We start from the raw sequence: 21155 nt of genomic DNA, 5'->3' as shown, positions 1-21155 counted from the left end.
TGGACATTTCTAATTTGCCAAACCCTTTCTTTTCCTTTCTTTTGTCAAATTTTCTTTTTTTTTTTTTTTTACCATTAGCAGTGAATGTCATCCCTATGCAGTGAGCAGTGTGTTGCTTTTTAATTGCCTCCGCTAGTTTCAATGAAGTCATAGGGTTAAATGTGGCAGAATATGGCTTCTAATCCAGTAATTCTATTATTGAATCTATTTGCATGCATGGAAATTTTGTTTGGTGGTAAAGTTTGATTCATTACACTTCAGGGGACAGAATTTACAGTTTATGCGGTATTAAGACTGTTTGAAAGCTTCTACTGCATATATTCTTATTTTTTCATGCTTAGTTTTTGAGATATGTTAAGAAATACTAGCTCAAGAACTTTGTTGCAAAATTTGTCTTTTCCACCTATTTTTGTTTTCATCCTCATGATCTTTTGCTCTTAATTTGTATGAATCGTTATATGCTGTGCTTGTTAGGCTACTCCGTCATTCTTACCTTCTGCTAAGCTGTAAAGGACACATTTCTCCACCTTACCCCATTCATTTTTAATTCTTGTTACAGTTTGAAATTGTAAATTGCTGAGCTTTCCCTCTTTCGTTGATCCTGGCTGCTGCTTGTTTCTTTCTGTATTCCCCTTTTCTTCCCGTAAGCGATTAGTCTTGGGCTTTAGGCATGATGAGTCTTCCCAAAGTTCCTATATCTCAGGAAACAAATTAGGGCTTCTGCGAGGACAAAATTGTAGATTTTTCGTAATTATACATGCAATGTTCTTGTAATTAAAGACTGTGTTTCAAATAGTTATTTGTGAAAAGCTCGGCATAGGACTGTTGACATCTAATTTACAAAAGTAACACTTTACTTGCAAGTACCAAGCTTTAAATACGGTTTTGGTTTTTTTCAAGTTACAGTGGAAAGGACTTGGAATTTCTTTAGAGTTTGCTCACTAAATGAGCTGCTTCACTTAACAGTCGGAAAATGTTTTTTTTTATTGCCTTGCAAAATTGCCTGTGTTCGAAAAGTTATCTGGTGTTTTTCATGAACTGTACATCATTGTATGTGACAAAGCTGCTGCCGCTCAAATGCGATTTCAGCTTTACCAAAACAAGATTACTGTCTTGAAGTGACTTGCACAACAGTAACTTCAGGGAAGAATTTGCATGTACGATTAGATTTATTAATGAAGTTCCCTCATTGAGGCACAAATCACACAATTGTGTTCCAGCATTTGGGAGCGTGAGAGGGAGTCTGTGACAGTCTGGCAAAGGGAAGCACGGATAAACTGCTGGTAAAGGAAGGTTATTGTTAGAACTCTAAATGTGGCTTCCCTTATCAGTGTTTAAAACTACAACATAACACTCAGTAAATATTTTCTCAACAGTCACCCCAAGTCTTACTGACAACAACTGAATTTAGCTGATGTGGAAATTATTACTTTGTGGAAGTTGGATTGATTTTCGTTTAAAATTTTTATGACTTTGTGCTGAAATACAACTTTGTGTTACTGTTAAAAAAACACTTGCAACGTGCAGCTGCCATCACTAATACTGTATGTGTCTTGTGTGGAGCCGTAAATCCAAACCATTTTATTTAGTTCTGAAGTTATATTCTCTAAAGAAACCAAGTACTTGCACGTGACCTTTTTTCTAATTGACTTGTTTTCCTGGGAGCTCCCTGTGGTGTGCAGTTAAGCCCTGGGCTTTGTGCTGGCGGGACTGGAATGTCAACATTCATGAATAAGAGCCTCAGACGAGGAGAGATTTAAATAGTCCCTGGAATGGGCTGTAGGCTTACAGACACCTTGTTTTGTAGCTGTTCTGCTTTCTGGTTAAGACCCTTATGAAGGGTACTTTGCTGCCCATTAGAGCTCTTTCCCCTCCCACCCTCTTTCCTCTTTGTAATCTGTTTTTGCGGCTGTTGGGAAGCGTGTAAGTGGTGTGAGAGTGGAAAGTTCTCATACCTAAACAGCAGTAGTTGAACTGCAGTTATCCTGCTCTTCCCACACAGTGTTACAGCTATGATCGTAGATCCTAACTCCAGTCATGCTGTAATTTCAAGAATTCGCATGTTGTATTGTGTTGGGGCTTTCTTCATAATGACGATTAGAATGACAGTGTTTGCTACCTCTTGCTTGTGACTTGTACTTTTTACTTAAATTCAGACTTGTCTGTTTTTTCTGGTTAGAGACTTTTGGTTGTTAGGATTACAATATCCATTCTGAGGTTTTTAAGGAATTACTGAAATACAAGTGACACAGCTGCTCCATTCAGTTCTTAAATGAAAGAGTTTATTGACATCTAGTGCCTCTGAATTCAATACGTTGTGCAACATCTACACTTAGAAAGTCTGCTCCTCATGTGCCAGGTGTTTTGGTTTTTTTTGGAAGTGGCGTTCTATTTAAAATAAGCATGTTGCTCTAAATTTATTAGCCGCAAAAAAAAAAAGCCACAAAGTGCAGAAACAGAATGGTGAGCAGTGTGCTTATACGTGCAGTTTTATCCTCTCCGCAAGCATGTCTCATGTGTTCTGTTATCACTATTAGCTGTGTCCAGTGTGCACTTCCAGGTCCGACTCATCTACTTAATACTTGCTGAATAACTGACTTTGTACACCACAGTTTTCCTTAACTACCTACTTCTCTTCTGTAGCTTGGAAGGATGTTTTAATGCAGTATGCTTCTCACGCAGTGGTATGCTTGGTTTCTGCTGGAGTTGCGCATGTGCTTCTGCAGGGAACTGTTGAATGGGCACATCTTGTTTCTGCACCTCGACTGTGTGCCTTGGAGAATGCAGTGGAGGAGGGTGGCAACACAACCACAGCAAAGGCGGCTTAAGTAGGTCCTGTCCGGTACCGTGTGGTATCAGTACAGCTGGGCGTCGAGTACCATGGCCCCACAGGCAGCTGTAATCTGAATTGCTGAGATTATTTGTTTGCACCTTTTGCAAAGTTATCTTTTAAGTCAGACCGTATCAGTGGCTGAGCACAACTGAAATACTGATGAACCATGACGTAGAGGAGGGGGGTAAGTGGAGAGAGGTTTCTCAGGTTGTTTTTTCACATACTTTTAAAGCTGCCGTAAGCCATGCTGCTGTTAAAACAACTCTGATTCTGTTCTTCTCCTTATACAGGACATTTGCTTTATTTGCTGATGAAATCTCCCATATCACCAGCCTTCTGGCTCTGCCAGTTGTGTGTCTATCAGTAATCGGTGTGCTTGCTCATGCTGCAAGGGGAGCACTAGAAATGTTGCTGTTGCTTACTGTAAAAAACAGAAAAGGACAACCGGTTTTGTTTCTGTTGGAAAAGTATATGCAACTTTCCACCTCTCTTACCTCAAAGATGCGAGATGAGTCAGTGCCTTCATTCTGTTTTGACTCTGCCTGCTTGTGGCTTTCTCTTGTGAACTGCTTTTGTGGTGTTGTCTCCTGTAAGAGGAAGGAAGAGAGCTTTCCTTGTAGAGAAGAAACTAGGCAAAGATTGCTGTTGCATGAGGTGCTTAAACTTTCCTGGGCTTTATTTGTGAAGAACAACAGCTTGGAGTCCTTTTCCAGGATCCTTTAACTCAATATGTCTCTAGCAACAGCCAAAAGAAGATACCTTGCCAAGAGAATAAGGACTGTGTAAAAATAGGAAGGTGAAGAAGCATCACGTATATGCTCACGTTCCAGACATGTGCAGCTCAGTGGACTTCCTGAGCCAGATGTGGTCTCTGTGTTTAGTAAGTTCAGTGTTACTTATCTTTTATGAGTTTGTCCAGTCTTCACCTGAAGTTAAGCATCCCCAAAACTCTGTGGTAAGGAGGTCTGCACCCCTGTAACAAGGAGGTCGGCCACTGAACTGATTTGCTGGTGCTAGGAACAGGATGGTTTTGTCCAAAGAGGATGTTTAAATCCTGTTTCTGAAGCAGGAGGAGAAATTGTACAGCCATTAACTTCACGTGGCTTCCTCATACACCCTGCAGCCTGTGCTGCCTGATAGGGAATCAGGGTGTGTTGGAGGAGCCTGACTGGATTACCTGGGAATCGCTTTTCTTTTTCTCTGCCTGGAAAGGAACTTTTTTTTTTCCTCAAGAGATTTGGTGTAGAATAGTAGAGAAGCTGTCACAATTGCTTTAATTATTTCAATATGTTTAGAGCCTCTTTTCATAAGACACTGAAACATGGTACAATTCCGTGATGCAGCCAGGGGTCTTTAGATTTTAGATGCAGAGGCTTGTTACCATTTCTTTCTTCAGAAGACTACAGGGGCTGGAGTCCATTCTCAAGGTGTTTATTTCCTGTTTCATTTGGTTATTCTGTCTTACTCCTCCAGAGCCCTGGCCTGGTTTGCACCTCATCCTTTGAGGTGTTTGTTTTCTTGAAGCCAGGAATAGAGAAATATGAAAGGATTGAGGTTTATGATAGTTTCACAGCCAAGAGTTCCCTTTATCAGGTGCTTTTTAGGTTCTTGGACTTGACTATAGAGACTGCCTGCGTATGTAGGCAAGGAATTATCCTGACAACCAGCTGATTGATGTATTTCACTTGTTTGTCGTCTTTCTGTGAGATCCTTGAAATGCTAAGTTAGCTGATGAAAACCTCCCATTTCTTCTGCTGTAGCACTTTGTGAAGCAGTATTTATCTCTTGTAAATCTGGAAACTTCACCCCAGCTGTGACTCTAACCAGTGCTGAAAGCTAGCTTGAAGGTCTGGGGGATGTGTGTGGGTGTTGTTTTTCTGTTGTGTTTTTTTCTATTATTTTTTTTTAACAAAATACCCCACACTTACCCACACAGCAAAGATGTGCTTTGAGATTCTTTACTTGAGGATACATCTGTAACTCTTTGTCTTGAGGCTTGATACTCGGTGGCCACCTACAGAGAACCATTTCTTGAAAAAGCCAGGAGGATGATTTTTATCCTATAGCATTGGGGTTCTTCATGCTGTCCTGCCTATACTCGTCCTGTGATCCTTCTTTTCTCCCTGCTGCTCCTGGGGGAGATTTCTGCTGGGAATCACTAGAACTCAATAGTGGTGAAGCTTCCTTCTCCCTTATTAACCTTGACAGCAGTAATTAAGAGTACATCTGCAGTGCAGTGCCACTATAGTGGATTCCACTGTTAAAAGCAATCTGATTTTTATGAGTGTAAAGTACACGTGTACTGTGTGGATGTTTTGTGAACAATGTATCCTTGTTTGGTTATTTCTGTTGGGTAAGTATCTGTTTTCTATGTTTTTCTGCATAGTATTTCAGAATTGTTTGCCTGTTCTGTCTGATCTTGTGCTTCTTGATAAGAATTTTTACATAAGACTCTTTCTTCATTCTTTGTTCCTTTTTCCCTTTGCCCCAGATAATTTCACTGGGGCTTAAGACTGCAAGATTAGTTCACAGGGACACCAGGAAAGGGAAACCTACCTACTCTTTCAATTTCTGTTATTATTTGTACAAACACTTGTGTTTTTTGTCTTTTCAGGCAGAGGCCGAGGAGAAAGCGGTTTCTACCAAAGAAGTTTTGATGAAGTGGAGGGTGGATTTGGGCGAGGAGGGGGCAGGGAAATGCACAGATCACAGAGTTGGGAGGAAAGGTAACAGAACTCAGACCCTTAAAGTTTTATATGCACATCTGCTCAGCTTCCATTTGTGCCTTTTGACTTCATATAAGCACTTTAGGAAAGGTGATTAGGTGCATCAGTGTGTGGAGCATCTGAATTTCTAAGATGGAGTCAACACAGTACTGTTTTTATAAACGCAGGAGCAAATAAAAGAGTATTTTTGCAAAGAATTTTTCCTGAGTTCCTGGGAAGAAGGAACTAATTTAAAAGAATATAAATTATGACAGTTGCAGTGGAAATGATGGGTGAAAGTATGGATTGCTAAAGGATTTGCTTTAATTTTAGTCTCAGTGTGGTTGACAGTGCTTAGGGTCATGTTTCAAAACACACCTAGTTGCCAAAGGCTGCGTGTGTGTCAGTGTTCCTGAAAATTTCAGTTGTCCCTTGTACCTTTAAAGATAACTGCCCATCAAGCTCTTGTTTTAAAAAAGCCCACTACCAAGTTAAAAAAAAAAAAAAAGAGAGAGAGAAAAAAACCCCACCCCCCCCCCATGCCTAGAATGAGAGGAGTAGTTACAAAACCTTATTTGAAACTTGTATTCTGCCTTTCTAGGGGAGACAGACGCTTTGAAAAACCAGGGCGAAAAGATCCAGGTATGGTTTTGTTACTGTGTGGGCAGAAAATGGGAGGGAGGAGCAGGGTGTGTTTTGGGGAAGGGATCTATATGTACATAAACCTTTCCTATTGCTCCAAATATACTTTTGATACAAGATCATGATCCTGTGCCAGGTTATCTATGTGTTCTCAAAGTGTTGTTTTTCTTATATTGTGTTGTTTTCACTATTAGACATTTCAATGTTTTAGATAAGAAAAATCTGCAGTAAGTAGGTTCTGTTTATTCAATTAAGATGTGTTGTCTACAGCTGCAACTAAATTCCTGTACCTCTGTGAAAGGAGTCTTTACGCTTAACAGGTGTGCTGTGGCAATATGCCTTTTCAGTGCAGCTTTTAAACATTCCTGGCGTGTGCAGTTTTGGTACCTGGGACTTCTGGACCATGTGAACTGTTAAGTTTTTTGAATGCTTGCTATTGTGAGGTAGATCCAGGAAGCAATATTTTGAGGTTCCTATGCTGATGGATTTACTGTCTGTCAAGTTATTTTAAGTCATCATACAAATCTTCTGTTTGTTCAGGTTATTGGGTCATTCTGTTTCTTAAATGTTTGACGCTGGCCATGTTCAGGTAGAATACTGGATCCTTTATTTTGACCCAGTATGTGTGTTTGACAAGCAGAACTTGGAGTGGGTTGTCCTCTTGGAGCTGGAACGTATCCACTCTGTATTCTGAGGCGTAAGAACATTCAAGCTCTCCTCTATAAACTCACACTGCAAGTGCAATGATTTCTGCTTCCTGGGATCATGCATTGCTTGTTCTCTGGTATGACCTTTCTCTTTGTGACGTGTTTCCACATGCGTGTACTGCATCTGTGCTTAGTGAGAGCTGTGGTACTTGGAAAAGCTTGCCAACAATGAGTCTTGCCTTTTTAGGACCCAGAGCATCTTTTGGTCTTTGAATATCCTCTGTAGTTAACATGTTGATAAAGCACAGGTCAGAAAAGACAACTGCAGGTTGGATTTCAAGACAAACAAAACCAAAGAGATTCAGTTGCAGTTAAAAGTCGACAGGAATGTATTTCAACTGCTGCTTAGCTGTCAATGTTTTTTTAGGGAGAGTAGCCTAAATTTCTATCTTAATAATCTTCCAGATTACCATGGTGGCACATGCCTTGGGAGTCTTAAATTACCACGTTTACTTTCAGAGCCCTCCCAATCCTCTCTCCATGTATGAATTGATTTTCATATATTTTAGGGTGCTTTTATTTTTCTGCTTTTTAAGTTGAAAGACAACACAAACCTAAGATGGTGCTTGGTTTTCTCATTGCTTTCCTTAAAAAGAGGTTGATTCTAAAAATAACTTGAGATTGGTTGTCCATTTTAAATGCCAGTAGTGAAACTTTGGACTTCCAGTGTGTCTTTATATTCAGAGATCTTTTAGAGAAAAAATGAAAGGGGGGGGGGGGGCGGGGAGGGAAATTTCAGGACTGCATTTTTTTAAAAAAGACAGATGGATGTAAAAGTAATTATCTACCACAGCTGATTCAATTTTATTTATTTAGCCCCTTCCTGGTTTTGTGATACAATTACAACACTTCCAGATCCAGACTATAGAATGTACCACATTTCTGATTAAGACTGATAAAAACATAGCATGCCAGTTCAGGGTGAGAGATGCAAGATGTCCTTGCTGAAACTGACTTCTGCCCAAATGCAGAGGTTAACACATCAGCTGGTATCGGGCATAGCTTGTTTCTCGCAACTTCTAGTCATTGGGACTCTGGAGTTGCATCTTCTCTGAGCCATTTTCTAGAGCAGTCGGTGTGCCCATGCGGTTCGTTGGAAGCCCTGGCTCATTGTGAGGGATAGCCTGCTTATTCTCAAATCATCATCATCGTGAATCTTTCTGTACTACCTGATTGCGTCTCTTGTTCTATTTCTCTTCTAGTTTGATCTAATTTGGCTAAAAGCTCTGTAGCACAGTATGATTGAGGCAAGAGATGTGCAATCTTTCTGAAGTTTTAATAAAAAAAATTGTTTAAACATAGTAATTTGTTTGCATATTGCTGTGTTAGAGATTAATGTTGCAATAAGTGGGAGGACTGTTTGTCTCCTCTTTGCCTTCAAAGAGAAATAAAGTGGAGAGCACAAAAATATTAACAGAAGGTGTTGGTCTGTTTTGACTGGAGCCTTGATTAATAAACAAATAGTTACTGTTATGTAAAGGCTTTCCAGTGACAAAATATTTAGAGAATGAGATAGGGATAGAGGTGTGCCAAAAGCAGCTCTGTGTTAATACCAAGCACTAATGCATCCCACAGAAAGCAGTGAAAGCAGAGAGTTCAAGGAGTGAATTGACATGCAGTTTATTGTTCAGGCCAACACTCTTTAGCAGACGTGTATATTGGTTTCTGTTACCCTGGTTAAACTCCTTAATTTAGGTTTTCATTCTCCAGCTTCATTGTGCTTCAGTTTTTCATTGTTCTTTTGTAGGGCATTGGATTAGCCTCAAATTACATAATTTACCAAGTTGCCAGTTCTTTCATATTCCTTGTTATAAGTGATCACATTACAGAATTAATAAGAGATCAAATATTAAACTCTTCCAGGCATTCGTAATGGATGACAAGGCAAAAACCCTTCTGTTAAAAATCATGATATGAAAAAGGTAATAGACCTTCAACAAAGAATTACTTAGCATATTGATCATATTTGAGGTTCTTAAAAAATTAACGATTGCTTTTTCAGTGCTCACAGCAGTTTGCAAGGTGTCATTTGACTGATGCTCAACATAAACAGTATCTTTTCCTAGTTCCAGTATGCAAACTGAAGATGCACAAAGCATTTGCGAGTTTCCCTTGCAGACTGTCACAGTTGTGACAGACTTCACTGAGAACACAAATTGCTTCTGGAAGGCTGAGGCCATTAGCAAAGAAAATGAGCAAGTTGTTTTCTTGATCGTGGCTGTCTTTTAGAACTGCGCAAAAGCTGCTTAATTTTCTGTGCAGCCCCTTGACTAATACCAGCTTAGTAGCTGAGGGGATTTGATTAGTTACCAGCAATTACACACAGGTAGTAAATAATTGTCATGTAGATTGAACAAGACATTTAGAAAGTCAGTTGTGGAACCTGATTGAGTGCTGTTTAATGTGTATTTTTTGGTTAGATTAGGAAAACTTGAGTATAAAAAGGGTGTTCAAGTGACTATAAAAAGGATGTTGAATTTTTTTTGAGTTGTACTTTCCCTTACTCTGCCTGGCTTGTTTTTCTTTCCCATCTCACTAGCAGGAAGTGCATCTGAAGAAAGTTCATCACTAGGTTGCTCTTGAAGTGTTAGTCAAAGTGTAGAGCAGAGCCCATCAGCAATTTTTCTAGGCTTGTATTCTAGTCTGGGACATGGCATATTTCCATACTTTCAGACCTCTGTGATTCACCAGTTCTCTGGAACTGTAAAAGCAAGAGGAGTGTCTTGTCTACCCCTTGTTCTGCAGCTGTTCTGAATTAACTGCACAGTTGTGTTTGTCTGTCTGATTTGCTTCTGCAGTATTCTTCAGCCTTACATCCCAAAATGTAGTATTTGAAGATTGCATTTAGTGTATACTGACCATATTTTTTCTTTATACTTGCTGTTGTATGCCCTTTTAAACAAAATCTATAAATAGAAAATGATTTTAAAAAACAGGACAACTTTAAAGTATCAAGTCATTTAGAAACCAAACAAAGCAGTCTGCACTTTGATTAGACGTTAATTGAAATTAGAAATGGCCTTTTATGGCTTTGGCTCTAAATGGTGAGATTATATTACCGTCCTGTTGGGACCGTGCATCTGAATTTTAGAACAATTGGTTTGTCTGAGACTGGAGTGTGTGATATATGGGAAAACCAATATCTCACACAGAATGCTGCTCTCTTCCTAAATGGTTATTTCAGACTTGGCACTGGAATCTGCTCTACTGCTCTTGCACTGGTTCTTAATTTGAAGGCCTCTTCTCAATGTCTTATATGGGTAAAGCAAGTGGGAATAACGCTTGCAAGAAATAATGGTTGGACGCTGATATCAGGGTGGAGAAGGGATCTTTAGACTGCATATGGGTCAACAGCTGAGAAAAGTAGGGATGAAGGCAAAGTACCTTGATAGTGTGTTGCTCTCCAAGCTCCACAATATTTATGAATGCATTTTCATAAAATTAAATTTTAAAAAAGATTCTGAGAGTATCTGTAATAAAACCAAATCTGTCTGAGGTCTGGAATGTGGGGAAGCAATACTTGAACAGTTTTGGAATGAGAGCTGAATGGCGATGAGAACGTGGGCCTTCTGCCTCCTTCCCCCTCCCTGTGTGAAGTGCTCCCATGGGGCTGCTTCCCCTTTCCCCAGCACCTAAACCAAAGGAGCTTTTTTCTAACCTCTTTTGGCTTGTCAGCGTACTTCAGCTAGCGGAGTTTTGGGGCTTGAGGAGAATTCAGTTAAACAGTATCTCATCAGATCGCTTGAGAGCATTTTTCCTGCTGCTGACCACTTGGGTGAAGTTAAAAGGAAGCATGTTTGGTAGTGTATTATGCTGTTGTCAATGAAAGTTGCCGTTTATACCATCTTTGTTTCTGGGAAAAGTCTTTTACCTTTGGAAGATACCTTTATTTTGAAACTGGACTGTTCAAGTATGAGCGCATAATAGGCTCTGCTTTTGTTGAGAGCTTGGAAATAATTATCCATCATTCTGTTCATCCTTTAGCTTCTTAAATTATTTAGGAGCTTCCGAACAGTATCTTAATCGCAATAGGTTTGTGAGGCACTCAAATACAAAAGTCTCGTGTATAGTTTGTTGTAATTTTTTTATTTTAAAATTGTTTCAAATGTCTCTAAATATTTTCGTGCTGTGTGTACAGGCAAATATTGATGTTAAAAAGCATAAAATATAAATGGATGCAGTTCTACTTGTGTACACAGTGCATACTTCTGGGTCGGATCTACTTGAGATAAACAGCGCAAAGGTGAGAACATGTGGAATGTATGTACATTAATTCATTTAGAATAGTCTGTTTTCCCCTGCTAAATAATTTATTCAGTGTTTCCAAATATGAAAAAATTTCCACTGCAGCATTTGTCACATACATCAAGATTTTTTTGATAGTGTCTTGAAATGAGATGTTCTCTTGTTTGGCAGAGTGAAGAACTACAGTTAGTATTTACAATTTTGATTAATAAGCACAGCAGGAGTGCTTTTCACTGCCATGAGAGGTTGGCAGTACTTTCTAAGAGGGAATTCAGCCATCTGAAAACTGATAGAACTCTGTATTCCCAAAGAGTTAAGAGAACGGAAAAATGAGGATCTTGGATGAACAGAGTTGCTTATCCCAGAACTACTATATTTACTGAACGACCCCCATATTGGTTTTGACTGAGATTTTTCTTTTGTATTGACTGTTTTGTCACAAGCTGGTTAATTATGATTATGATTTTGGTCAGCTTTAGGAGTTTTGAAGGTCTCTCCTTTCAGGGTCAGTGCGGCTTTAATCATAGTCTGGTGAATTCAGCAGGCAGCTCTTTTAATTTCCAAGAATTAGTACTGTGATTCTTGTACCTGGCTTTGTTCTGAGTGGTTAATGCAGCCTCTCCTCAGCTTCCACAGGCGCACCAGTTCTCTTTACTCTGTGTTTCACGTTGTAATCAAAAGGATGGGGGTACACGAGAAATATCACTTGAAGATGGCAGGGCAGGCAGGAAGGAAGGTTGTAAGTGGAACCTGAAAGTTTAATGTAATAATAATTATAAAAGCACAAAGTTCAAAGTCTGTTCTCTCTATTCTGTGAGGCCAGTCTCGGAGAGCTGGAAGCTGTCGGCATGCTGTCCATTGATGCGGATCTCCTTGGCAGTCCTTTTTGGACTCTTTGAGTCAGCCGCAACTGGGAGCTCAGGGATAGTCTTGTCAAAGTTCTCCATCTTGATCTGATATTCACCCTTGGCATTGCGGGCTAGCATGGAGGCGAAGCGATGGTACAGCATGATCTCTGAGGGCAGGTAGGATGTTCTCCTTTGACACATTTCTCCTGTGCCCTCCTGCACAGCTGACAGAAAGATGACCAGCTCAAAATGGTGAGCAGCTTCTCTTTGGAGGAGAGCAGCCAGGGGGCTGGATGGAGTGATTGAGTGGTAGTAGGTCAGCGGAAAGATGAAAAAAGGACACTCATCTGAAGTAAGGCTGTCTAGGTGGAAGTCAATGCTAGTTTGGTGCAGCTGCCCATTCTCTTGTTCTTGGTAAAGTATAGCAGAAATCCGGACGCTGGTCAGTGGGCTGGAGCGCGTGTTGGCCACCTGGAACATAAGGTATGGCTTCCCCTCGGTGTGTGTCACTACAGCAGAGCGAGTGAAGCGGATGGAGAATGCCCGATTCTTTGGCCGGGCGATCTTTGCCACAAAAGCACCTGCATCATGGAAAAGAACAAACTGAGTTGGAGCCCTGTGCCTGGGTGCCCTGCAGCCTGGAGCTCTGTGAAATGGTTCAAAGCAACAGAAGCAGGCTGGGGTGGGACGTGGTCTTTCTAGCCTCAGCCTGCATGCTTGAAAACTGCTAGGCTGGCATCACGCTAACCCATTTTTTTGTTTAAAAAGTATGGCTTTCCTAAAATGCTTCCTTTTCTACGCTATGTTCACTTACTAGTCTTTGGTGAGTGAACTGTAGATGTAGGAAGGAGAGCTGTTAGCTTGCTCCGATGCACTGTAGTTGGTAATAGTACCGGATCTTGGTGTGCTACCCCTGGAGGAGCTCACTTTTAATACGCAGTAAACTAACCTGTGTATTTTTAAAGTCTGTTGAAATACTTTAAACCTGAATATTATTTTAAATAACTTAAAATATCTCAAAATAGCTGTGACAGAGTAGAAATTTTCATTATATCAGATACTGAGGAACACTTAAACACTTAGCAACAGAAGTACTTCAGCTAGACTAGACAAAAGTAAATCTTAAAGCTATTAGTCAAAACAAATTGACTTTAAATAATGTAATTCCATGGAAAAAACTTGGAGAGATAATGGTATAAGAAATTAGTGATTGCGAGTGGTAAGTGGGGAGCTGCCACAAGTACTGTCCAATGAATAGTGGAACTCTCAAATCCAAATCTTGGTATCACCTAATTTTTGTCTGTTGTTAATGAAAGATGTCTAACTTTTACTACTGCATAGCTGAAATCTCATCATCCTTGTAGTGACTGGCTTAATTGTTCTTTCAGATACCAGTCTGATCACTATTTGTTTCTAGCTCCATTTTTTTAAAACCTGTTACCCCTATTTTATCTAATGATTAAATATGAAGGATTACCTGTGATGAAGGCTTCCAGCATGAGCCCCAGGACCATCTGTATTGCCAGCAGTGCAATAGCACTGGGACAGTCCCCGCTTGGGAACATAGTGCCATAACCAATTGTGAGTTGCGTCTCCAGTGAGAAGGAGAAAGCAGCTGTAAAGCTGGTGATATACTTGACACATATAGTGTGGTTGTCAGGTGGAGCATCGTGGTCCAGCTCCAGGTCGCCGTTCATCTCAGCCAGCAAATACCAAAGCACTGCAAAGACTAGCCAGTGAATGACAAAAGAAGCAGAAAAGACAAGCATCATCCATCTCCAGCGCATGTCCATCAGTATTCCCCATGCATCTCGGAGGTATGCCAGACCTTTTCCTTGGGCACCATCCATCTGGAATGTGCTGTGTCCATCCTTGGTCACCATCCTCAGGTATCTTTGGGTCAGGAGGGGAGCGCTGGACTTGGTGTTATTGCTCTCTATCATGTCTGTTCTTATCTTCTAGAAAGAGAAAAAAGGAAAAAATGTGATACAGTGCAGCATATTTGTATTTTGCCTAACGTTCACAGTTTTTGACACATCAGCAGGGGTTGAAATAGTGCAGCCAACAAAGGAAGGCTTATATATTGCAATCCAGAGAAGATTAAGTCAGGAGCCTGGAGAGGAATTTACCACTGTTTGTGGTAATACTTTGCTAAAAAAGATTAAGTTCAAAAATCTGACTACTTCTCAAATTTTCCCTGCTTAGTTGTTTAAATATAACTTTCATACTTTACCTTCCTAAACTTACACTTAAGTTGCATGTTTTAATTCTTAAAGGGTGAGTGGGAGATGGGATTAGGCATACTATATCTGAAAAGAAACTGATTTTTGTCTGATTAGATCAGTTTTTGTAACTTTTTTAGCAGAGTATACTAGTTTACTGGTACTGTTATGAATACTATTAGCAGTAGTAGTATGTAAATAATTATTATTGCATTGTTCCTCTAACATGTTTATGCATTTTTAGGGGAATGCTGTAGTTTACTTAGTAACCCTTTCAGACTTTTCTAGCGCAGGAGATGATGGCTGTCTGCACCCACCATGCCCAGTTAAGCAGAATTACAGTATTCGGGGCAGAGCTGCTTGTGCGAGTCTGAGGCCGTTTATGTAAGGATCGGGTAAAAAAAGGGCAGGAGACCAATATTGAAAATATACTTTGATATAATTTGAAGTTTAGTCTGCCTAAGCAGCGTCTTTCTTATTAGTGGCCAAATAAGAAAATAGGACAGCGAGTGTGTGGGAATTAGGGGAGGTAAGTTCCAAACGTGGGAAGCAGAATGGCTACTTGCAGGTATTTGAGATGTTAGGCTCCTTTGTTTACTTTCAGACTTGCCAAACTTGTCAGAAATGCTGAGTGTCTTTTGAAAAGACACTGGACACTCAGGTCTATAAATTTTATAGATGTTTAACGAATGTTTAAAGTTCACCTGGGACAGACTAAAATAAACAGGGGTTCAAGTAAAATAGAGATGTCATAATGTGTGCAACCTACTTAAAGATGATTGTGAGGAATCTTGTTTATGGAACAAGGGAGTACTTTAAAGAAAAACATAGATTCTGCAAGTCATAATTATACATGGTGCATTTGTTAAATTTTGCATGTTTCTCATCAATTTTGACCTTTCTCTGAGCTGTTTCAGAGTATAATACAAGTGTACAAACAGGCTAGAGGAGCGGGACTTTTTCCCCAAGAGTGTTCTCTTAGCTTTATCTTGAAACACATTAGATCTAAGGTTCCTGAACTTCAAAATGAATTTATGAAAGGTAAAAGTCTTTCCTGTGAGCTTTGATCCTGTAAGCCAGCAGTTTTCATGACTGTTTACTTGATACCAAATTTTAGTAATTACAAAACGTTCTTTTTCTTGTGCTTAACGCATAATGAAGTAAGAGAACTGACATCACAGTGACTATTCAGCTAGATTTTAATTTTTCTTTCCTTCTGTAGGTTCTCAGAACCATCCAGCTCTTTCTCCTGTCCATGCGGTACTCAAAGGAGGTAGAGGAGATGATGGCCTGACTGGAATTTGGTAGTTTTCCCCTCATTTTTACTTTCCAATTCACATATCCTGGAAGGAATATTTCAAAATGACTCCTTGTGCCAAAGAATACAGTACACTTCCTGAGATTCTCCTGGTCAATAGTACCAGGCTACCTTTCTTGGGGGATTGTGATCATAGTCCATTCAGTTTATAGCATTACCCCCCCCTTATCCGAGCTTGGTCTGCTATATAGCGCTCTAAATGACAGTTTTCAGTCTTGCTGCACTGTTACGGAATTTCCTGAATACAATTTTAAGTGCTTCGGGAACCAGATGATTAGTCACTTGTCTGTAGATCAGACTCCTTGTGCTAAGATTTAGAAGAGCCCTTCTGGATACCCTGAAGGAGCTGGAAAATGGGCATCTCTGAGTGGGAAGGATGATGGGGACAGTGTCTGGACAATGCCTTGGTTCTATCATCTTAGAATAAGCAGTACTCACAAGAAGCACTCCCTTGTTTGAATAGAGGAGAACACTTACAGAGCAAAATGCCTCTGGGTGTAAACCTCATGCATCCTTGAAAAAACCCCCTGATAACTTAGTGTGTTTGCATCTGCCTCATAGTCTCCAAGTAATTTGGGTTTGCAAAACAAGCGTATGCTGTGAGAGTGAATCTGACACTGACTGATTGGTGACAGAAGACTTTTCTACAGTGTCTTACATACATTAGGTATGTTTTTCTCTTAATGTGGTACGCTTTTCTTGGCTAGGCTTCAGATCTTCCACACATTAATGCTAAGGTAGCGTGCTTGAGCGCTGCAGAGTTCACCCCGAGCAAAATGCTGTCAGCGTTGCGGGGTCTCAATTTCGTTGATTAAGGAGCTTTCTAGAGTGGTGATTAATCACTTAATGTTGACTTCAAGCTCTGAAAAAAAATTAGGTGGTGTTCACCATCAGGTTGTTTGGGATCTTTTCTCTGGGGGAGGATCCGTTACTGGCATATTTTGAAGATACTTGAGAAAGAGAAACCTCCATTAGCCTCCAGCAGCACATTTCACATCAGTCCTGTGTCTCTGCTCCTTGAGACTCCCAGCAGGGGAACTCGCCTGCTGAGGTTAACCAGGGTACTGCCCTGGTCTCTTTTGAGGATGGTTTAAAATATTAGGTATCTAATTAGATGGCAGTGATAGCACTGGAAGTGTGTAAGCTTGAGTTCCAACACTCTTCCTTTTTTTTTTTCCAAAAGCCACAAGTCTCAACTTCTTTGGGTGGTGAAAAATGGGTAAAAAAAAAAACAACCCTGCAAATAGGCTGTGACAGCAATGCAGTCAGTTCAGAATAAGAGGTTAAAGAACTGCTCTGTGAGCAATAGTTTACTTGGGCTGGAGGATTGGTCCTCTGTATTCTCAAAAGCAGAGTCAAGAGTACATGTGACTTTGAATTTAACAAGGATTATTGTGTTCTGTCTAGTCTTTTCCTTGCCCACAGTAGTAAAAAAAAATAAGTACCTTCTTTCCTTGTTAGTGATAAATTAATGAAGTTGCAAAGCACAATTTAGACCCTCTGATCTGATCCCCTGCCTGACATGGTCCTTGAAGTCCCCACATTAATCCCAGTTTCAAACAGTGTATGTTTTAGGAAAGACATTCAACTTCGCAGAATTTTGTTTTTCAAGTCATTGTTGGAGAATACTCATCTCCACTGCTAAATACATACTGTGTTTCTAATCCAGGTTTGTCTAATGTCATCTCTTCACCTTTATGTTATGCTGTTTGTCTGGTTTTGCTTTTCCTGGTTCCTGACTTGTGAAACTCTGGTAGCTTTAGGGTATTCCTTCTCCCTCCATCTCCCAGCTGATAGCCCTTGACTGGAAAGACAGGAACTGTCAGAAATGACTTTTCTAAACCTCTTTTGGCATGTCAACCGGTCCTTTGTCATGCATTCAGTGTGTCTAATCCTTCCTGTTTCCAGTCTATTGAAAATTAAATGGTTATCACCAACTCCAGTGCATGTGTCAGTTCTTAGCTTTTTTTAAAATCTCTTTACCATCATTGTCCCTCATTCTGGATTCTTCTGTACATTCTTGTAAGACAAGTCAAGGTAGGGTGAGTACTACCTTTTCAAATCAAAGTCACAGTTTCCCTTTTCCTAGCAGTCAGACAGGTTCTAAACTGACCTGGCTTGCTAATGATTTATGTATAATAAAACTTTGCCTTGCAGCTCTAGGATATTGCTTGCATTTCTGAAATTCATGATCCAGCGCCCTGAGCTCCCACACTCACGCTTTGCCTTTTTCATTGAGATCTTCTTCCTTGTGTTGTAACAGCTCTCTTTGTTACCTTGCTTCCTGCTACCATGTTTCTTTCCTCTTTTTTCCTCTTGCTTAGCCTTTCTCTTGGCAGCAGAAGCTCAGCTGCTAGTACTCTGGTAGGATTGCAGGAGGACTCGTTTGCAGCAGCGTCTTTTTTGTTTCCCTTCTCAGTTTGAAGGCACTTGAAGTGATGCTTCCAGCCTGTTTTCAGCTCGGTATGCTCATGCACCTGCAACCCTTCGAGGACCCTGGGTGCCTTTATGTGGAGCTGGTTCAGGGGAGACTTCTGCAGTGCTGCCCTACCTGCCCCACTTCTACTCTTGACAAAAGTCTCTTCTAATTGACCTTGGAAGGGATTTGAGGCAGTTTATAGTGCACTGCTTTGTTGTGACAGCAAAGTAGTCAAGAGGACCTGCTGTTTGGTGGGAATAACTGCAAAAACTGCTTACAGCTGTAGCATAATTTGAAGATTTATTAGAACGCAGGTGGTGCTGGCATGCCCTTCTGGGAATGTGTACCTTCTCCCTTTACTTGACCTGGGTCCACATCATTTTGTACTCGTTGCAGGTTTAAACATCATCTGTGTACTCTGAGCTGTGATCATTGAGATGTGTTGCTGCCTCTGCACTTTGCCACAAGAACAAAGTTTATCTTTTTTTTTAAAGGCACTTTCATGCTATTAAAATCTCAGTATTGTTCTTGTTAGATTGAATGGCAGTCCTTGAGGGGCTCTGATGTTAATGGTAGGAAGTGTAGGTTTTTTCAGTATTGATGACATGACTGGATCATGTAACTTACATTAGGGGACAATCTTACAAATGTAGGAAGTAATTCAGTTAGAATAACTGCTTTGGTTGAAAGCTTATGCTGCCATTGTTAGTAGGATAGTTAAAATTTCAGACGTGTTTGTCCTTTAGGTTTTGTAGCTAATGCCTCATTGGGATGAATGGGAGTAGTTTTGTGACAAAACTGTTTTTTCCAAGCAGTCTGCAAAACTAAGATAACGGTTTTCAGGACTTCTTACATATATAAGTAAGCCTTGTAAAAACAGGAGTTTTAATTTGTTGAGCCAAAGTCATACTTTTTAAAGCAAATGCCACAAAGCATAGCGTGCAAGAGCTCATACTTTTGATCTTCTGTGACAGAACACACTTTAAAAAAAAAAAACACACCACCACCAAACCCTCCAAAATTTTGGTAAAATGGGAGAGTATGTCTTTTTTTATAGTACAGAAAGCAAAGCTGATTTTCTGCTTGCATCATGGGGACATCTGTAATGCTCAGTTTCATTTATAATGTATTTTCACATAGTACAGCATGCTGAAAATACTATGAGGATGCGTATGAACCCTAGTTGTTCAGTGTGAAGTAGCATCTGAGCGGACCAACTAGTCTGGCCACCTTTAGAGAAGCAGAAAAACTTTACCAAGACTTTGCTTAAATGTTGTTAAAGTCTTTAAAATATGCTAGTATATATGAAATCCTTACAGGGAAACTTGAATGTGAAATTCAGTCTTGTTAATGGAGGAATAAATCTAGAGTTAAGAGGGAGGATATTTGATGTGAGGCTGTAGTAATAAAGTCTGCTGCCATCCATTTTTTTTGTAGAACTTGCTGGTTTTGAAGAGCGGTCCTGCCCTATGTGATGCAAACTTCCTAGTGGCTCATCTAGAATGACAGAGTTTTCTAGGATGTCATAGTTCACCCTCGATGCCTGTGCATGGTTTCCTGAGCAGCGGTGGTAGCTCACAACAACACGTTCATAAGCACAGTTGAAAATGACGGAAGGCATGAGATATAATTAGAAATGGTAAAAGCAGGCTTAAAGAGGTGAAGCTCATCTCTTTAATTTGTGATGGAATTGAAGTTAAATGCTGAATTACAGTAAATGCAGCATAGAAGGTGAGGATGACTCTTTCATAATACTTGGATGGGTAACACCTGGCTACCTTGGCTATAGGTTTGCAAGTGCTGCTTGTTTGCAGAGTGTTGCAGAGTCTTTCCAGCACTGTTTATCTTGAAACCGTTCTGAAAAAACATTGCCTGATTGCTTTGGGTTTGTTCTGTATGCTGCTAGGACTGTGGTCATCTGAGAGAGCATTTTCTTTTTGGAGGGGGGGGGAATCAGAGACTACTTTCTTTAATGAAAATTTAGCAAGCTTTAGAAATTAAGCTGTGCCCTGAAAACAACTTTAATTTCTTTGATTACAGAATGACAGAAAAATTTCTAATTGTACAGTAAGAAAAAAGAAAAAAATTTAAGATTGTTCTGTGTACTTACCGGTTTTTGAAGGGTTTGTGTGCAGGAGAAGAATACCTGGGCTCCAGGAGAGGGACGGGGCTGGTCCTGTGTATTGGTCCCAGCACTGGCAAGAAACTTCCCACAAGTGGTTGGTAGAAGTCTTTTTTTTTTTTTTTTTTTTTTTTTTAAAAATGGGTTTGTATGTCTCATTCCTGTGTTTATAGTGTCGGGGGGTTGGGGGGGGTTGGTTTTTGTCTGAAGCTGATTTGATTGGTCATTTTGCCTGCAGGGGGGCTGGTTAGCTCTGATCATGTGGAAAAGAATGCTGGTTTGTTAGGAGCATTTCTTTACCCAACACAAGCCCTTAGCAGACAAGGAGAAATCCTCCAACACTTACATGGAGAAGGGGTGCATTCCCCCTCACCTCCTTAATAAAGATCATTTTTTAGATTTGTATAATCTTAAAGTTTGATGTGAAAGTTGAAAAGGCCAAAATTGCCCTGGAATAGCTGAATGAACAATGTTCCTGTATCGCTGCTGAAAAACACACGCTGTTCTCTGATACTTTCTCCCTAACCACTGTCAACTGCTGTTTGTTTAGGTGAAAAGGGAAACTCTTGCGTCTCGCTGCTGCTTGTCCAGTGTCACCTCTTCTCATTAGGTCCTGAGCTCCCGAGTGGTGGTGTCAACAGAAAGGTGGGCTGCAGCTAATGGTACAGCCTGTGGTCTCTGGAGGGTTGCTGAACTGAAGCTTAATGCTGGTCAGAAGATGTAGATCTGGCCACTTCTCTTCCATCTCCACAAGTGCTCCTTTGTGAAAACACCAAATTAGTCACAGGATTTTGCTAAAGCCTAGGAATGAAACAATGCAGATTACGTGGGTTGCTCATTCCATACATTAAATGAAACCGCTTTCACTTAAGCTGCTCTCTCGCTTATCAAATGAGAAGAGTTATTTAGGGAAGATGTCTTAGCTGAATGACCGCACGGAGTGATCAGCATGCTGCACTGCTAAACCGAACTCTGAGGACAGCGTTGTAGTGTGACAGCTTTGTAATGTAGTAGTATTTCGCACTTTTTTTTTTTCCCCTTGGTGAGCTGCTGATGTGAGGGCTTTGATCGAACGTCAGATGTAAGAGGATCTG

General features: G+C 40.3%; 2 protein-coding genes across 18 annotated transcripts in view; one reads left to right on the top strand and one right to left on the bottom strand.

The window, feature by feature from the left end:
* The window catches only part of GIGYF2 (GRB10 interacting GYF protein 2), a 77316-nt gene that overhangs the window by 23667 nt on the left and 32494 nt on the right, over positions 1 to 21155 (top strand). For 14 of the 17 annotated variants that reach the window (XM_054206668.1, XM_054206662.1, XM_054206667.1 and 11 more), the window contains 2 exons: positions 5448 to 5559; positions 6140 to 6180. The exons of 1 other annotated variant lie outside the window; for it this stretch is intronic. In XM_054206668.1, coding sequence (XP_054062643.1) covers positions 5448 to 5559; positions 6140 to 6180 — 153 coding nt within the window. Of the gene's footprint in view, positions 1 to 5447; positions 5560 to 6139; positions 6181 to 13917; positions 15507 to 19442; positions 20159 to 20611; positions 20707 to 21155 lie in introns of those variants that run through there. 2 more of the 17 variants (XM_054206675.1, XM_054206674.1) reach the window with 2 other exon arrangements.
* KCNJ13 (potassium inwardly rectifying channel subfamily J member 13) lies at positions 11939 to 20235 on the bottom strand. Its single transcript, XM_054206677.1, has 3 exons — positions 20050 to 20235; positions 13458 to 13938; positions 11939 to 12561 (listed from the first exon to the last, which is right to left on the bottom strand). The coding sequence occupies exons 1-3, from the start codon at positions 20218 to 20220 to the stop codon at positions 11939 to 11941; spliced, it is 1275 nt and encodes a 424-aa protein (XP_054062652.1). The 5' UTR covers positions 20221 to 20235.

Source organism: Rissa tridactyla, chromosome 6 (genome assembly GCF_028500815.1).
Source record: "Rissa tridactyla isolate bRisTri1 chromosome 6, bRisTri1.patW.cur.20221130, whole genome shotgun sequence".
NCBI lineage: Eukaryota > Metazoa > Chordata > Aves > Charadriiformes > Laridae > Rissa > Rissa tridactyla.
This window is presented reverse-complemented; position numbering and strand designations above follow the sequence as displayed.

Excerpts from the sequence above, each read along its gene's own strand:
- KCNJ13 (XM_054206677.1), bottom strand. The coding sequence starts at position 20,220 with ATGAGACATACAAACCCATTTTTAAAAAAAAAAAAAAAAAAAAAAAAA. Across the intron at positions 13,939-20,049 it reads CACAAACCCTTCAAAAACCG|AAGATAAGAACAGACATGAT; the intron begins GTAAGTACACAG and ends TTCTCTTTCTAG. Across the intron at positions 12,562-13,457 it reads GCTGGAAGCCTTCATCACAG|GTGCTTTTGTGGCAAAGATC; the intron begins GTAATCCTTCAT and ends TCCATGATGCAG.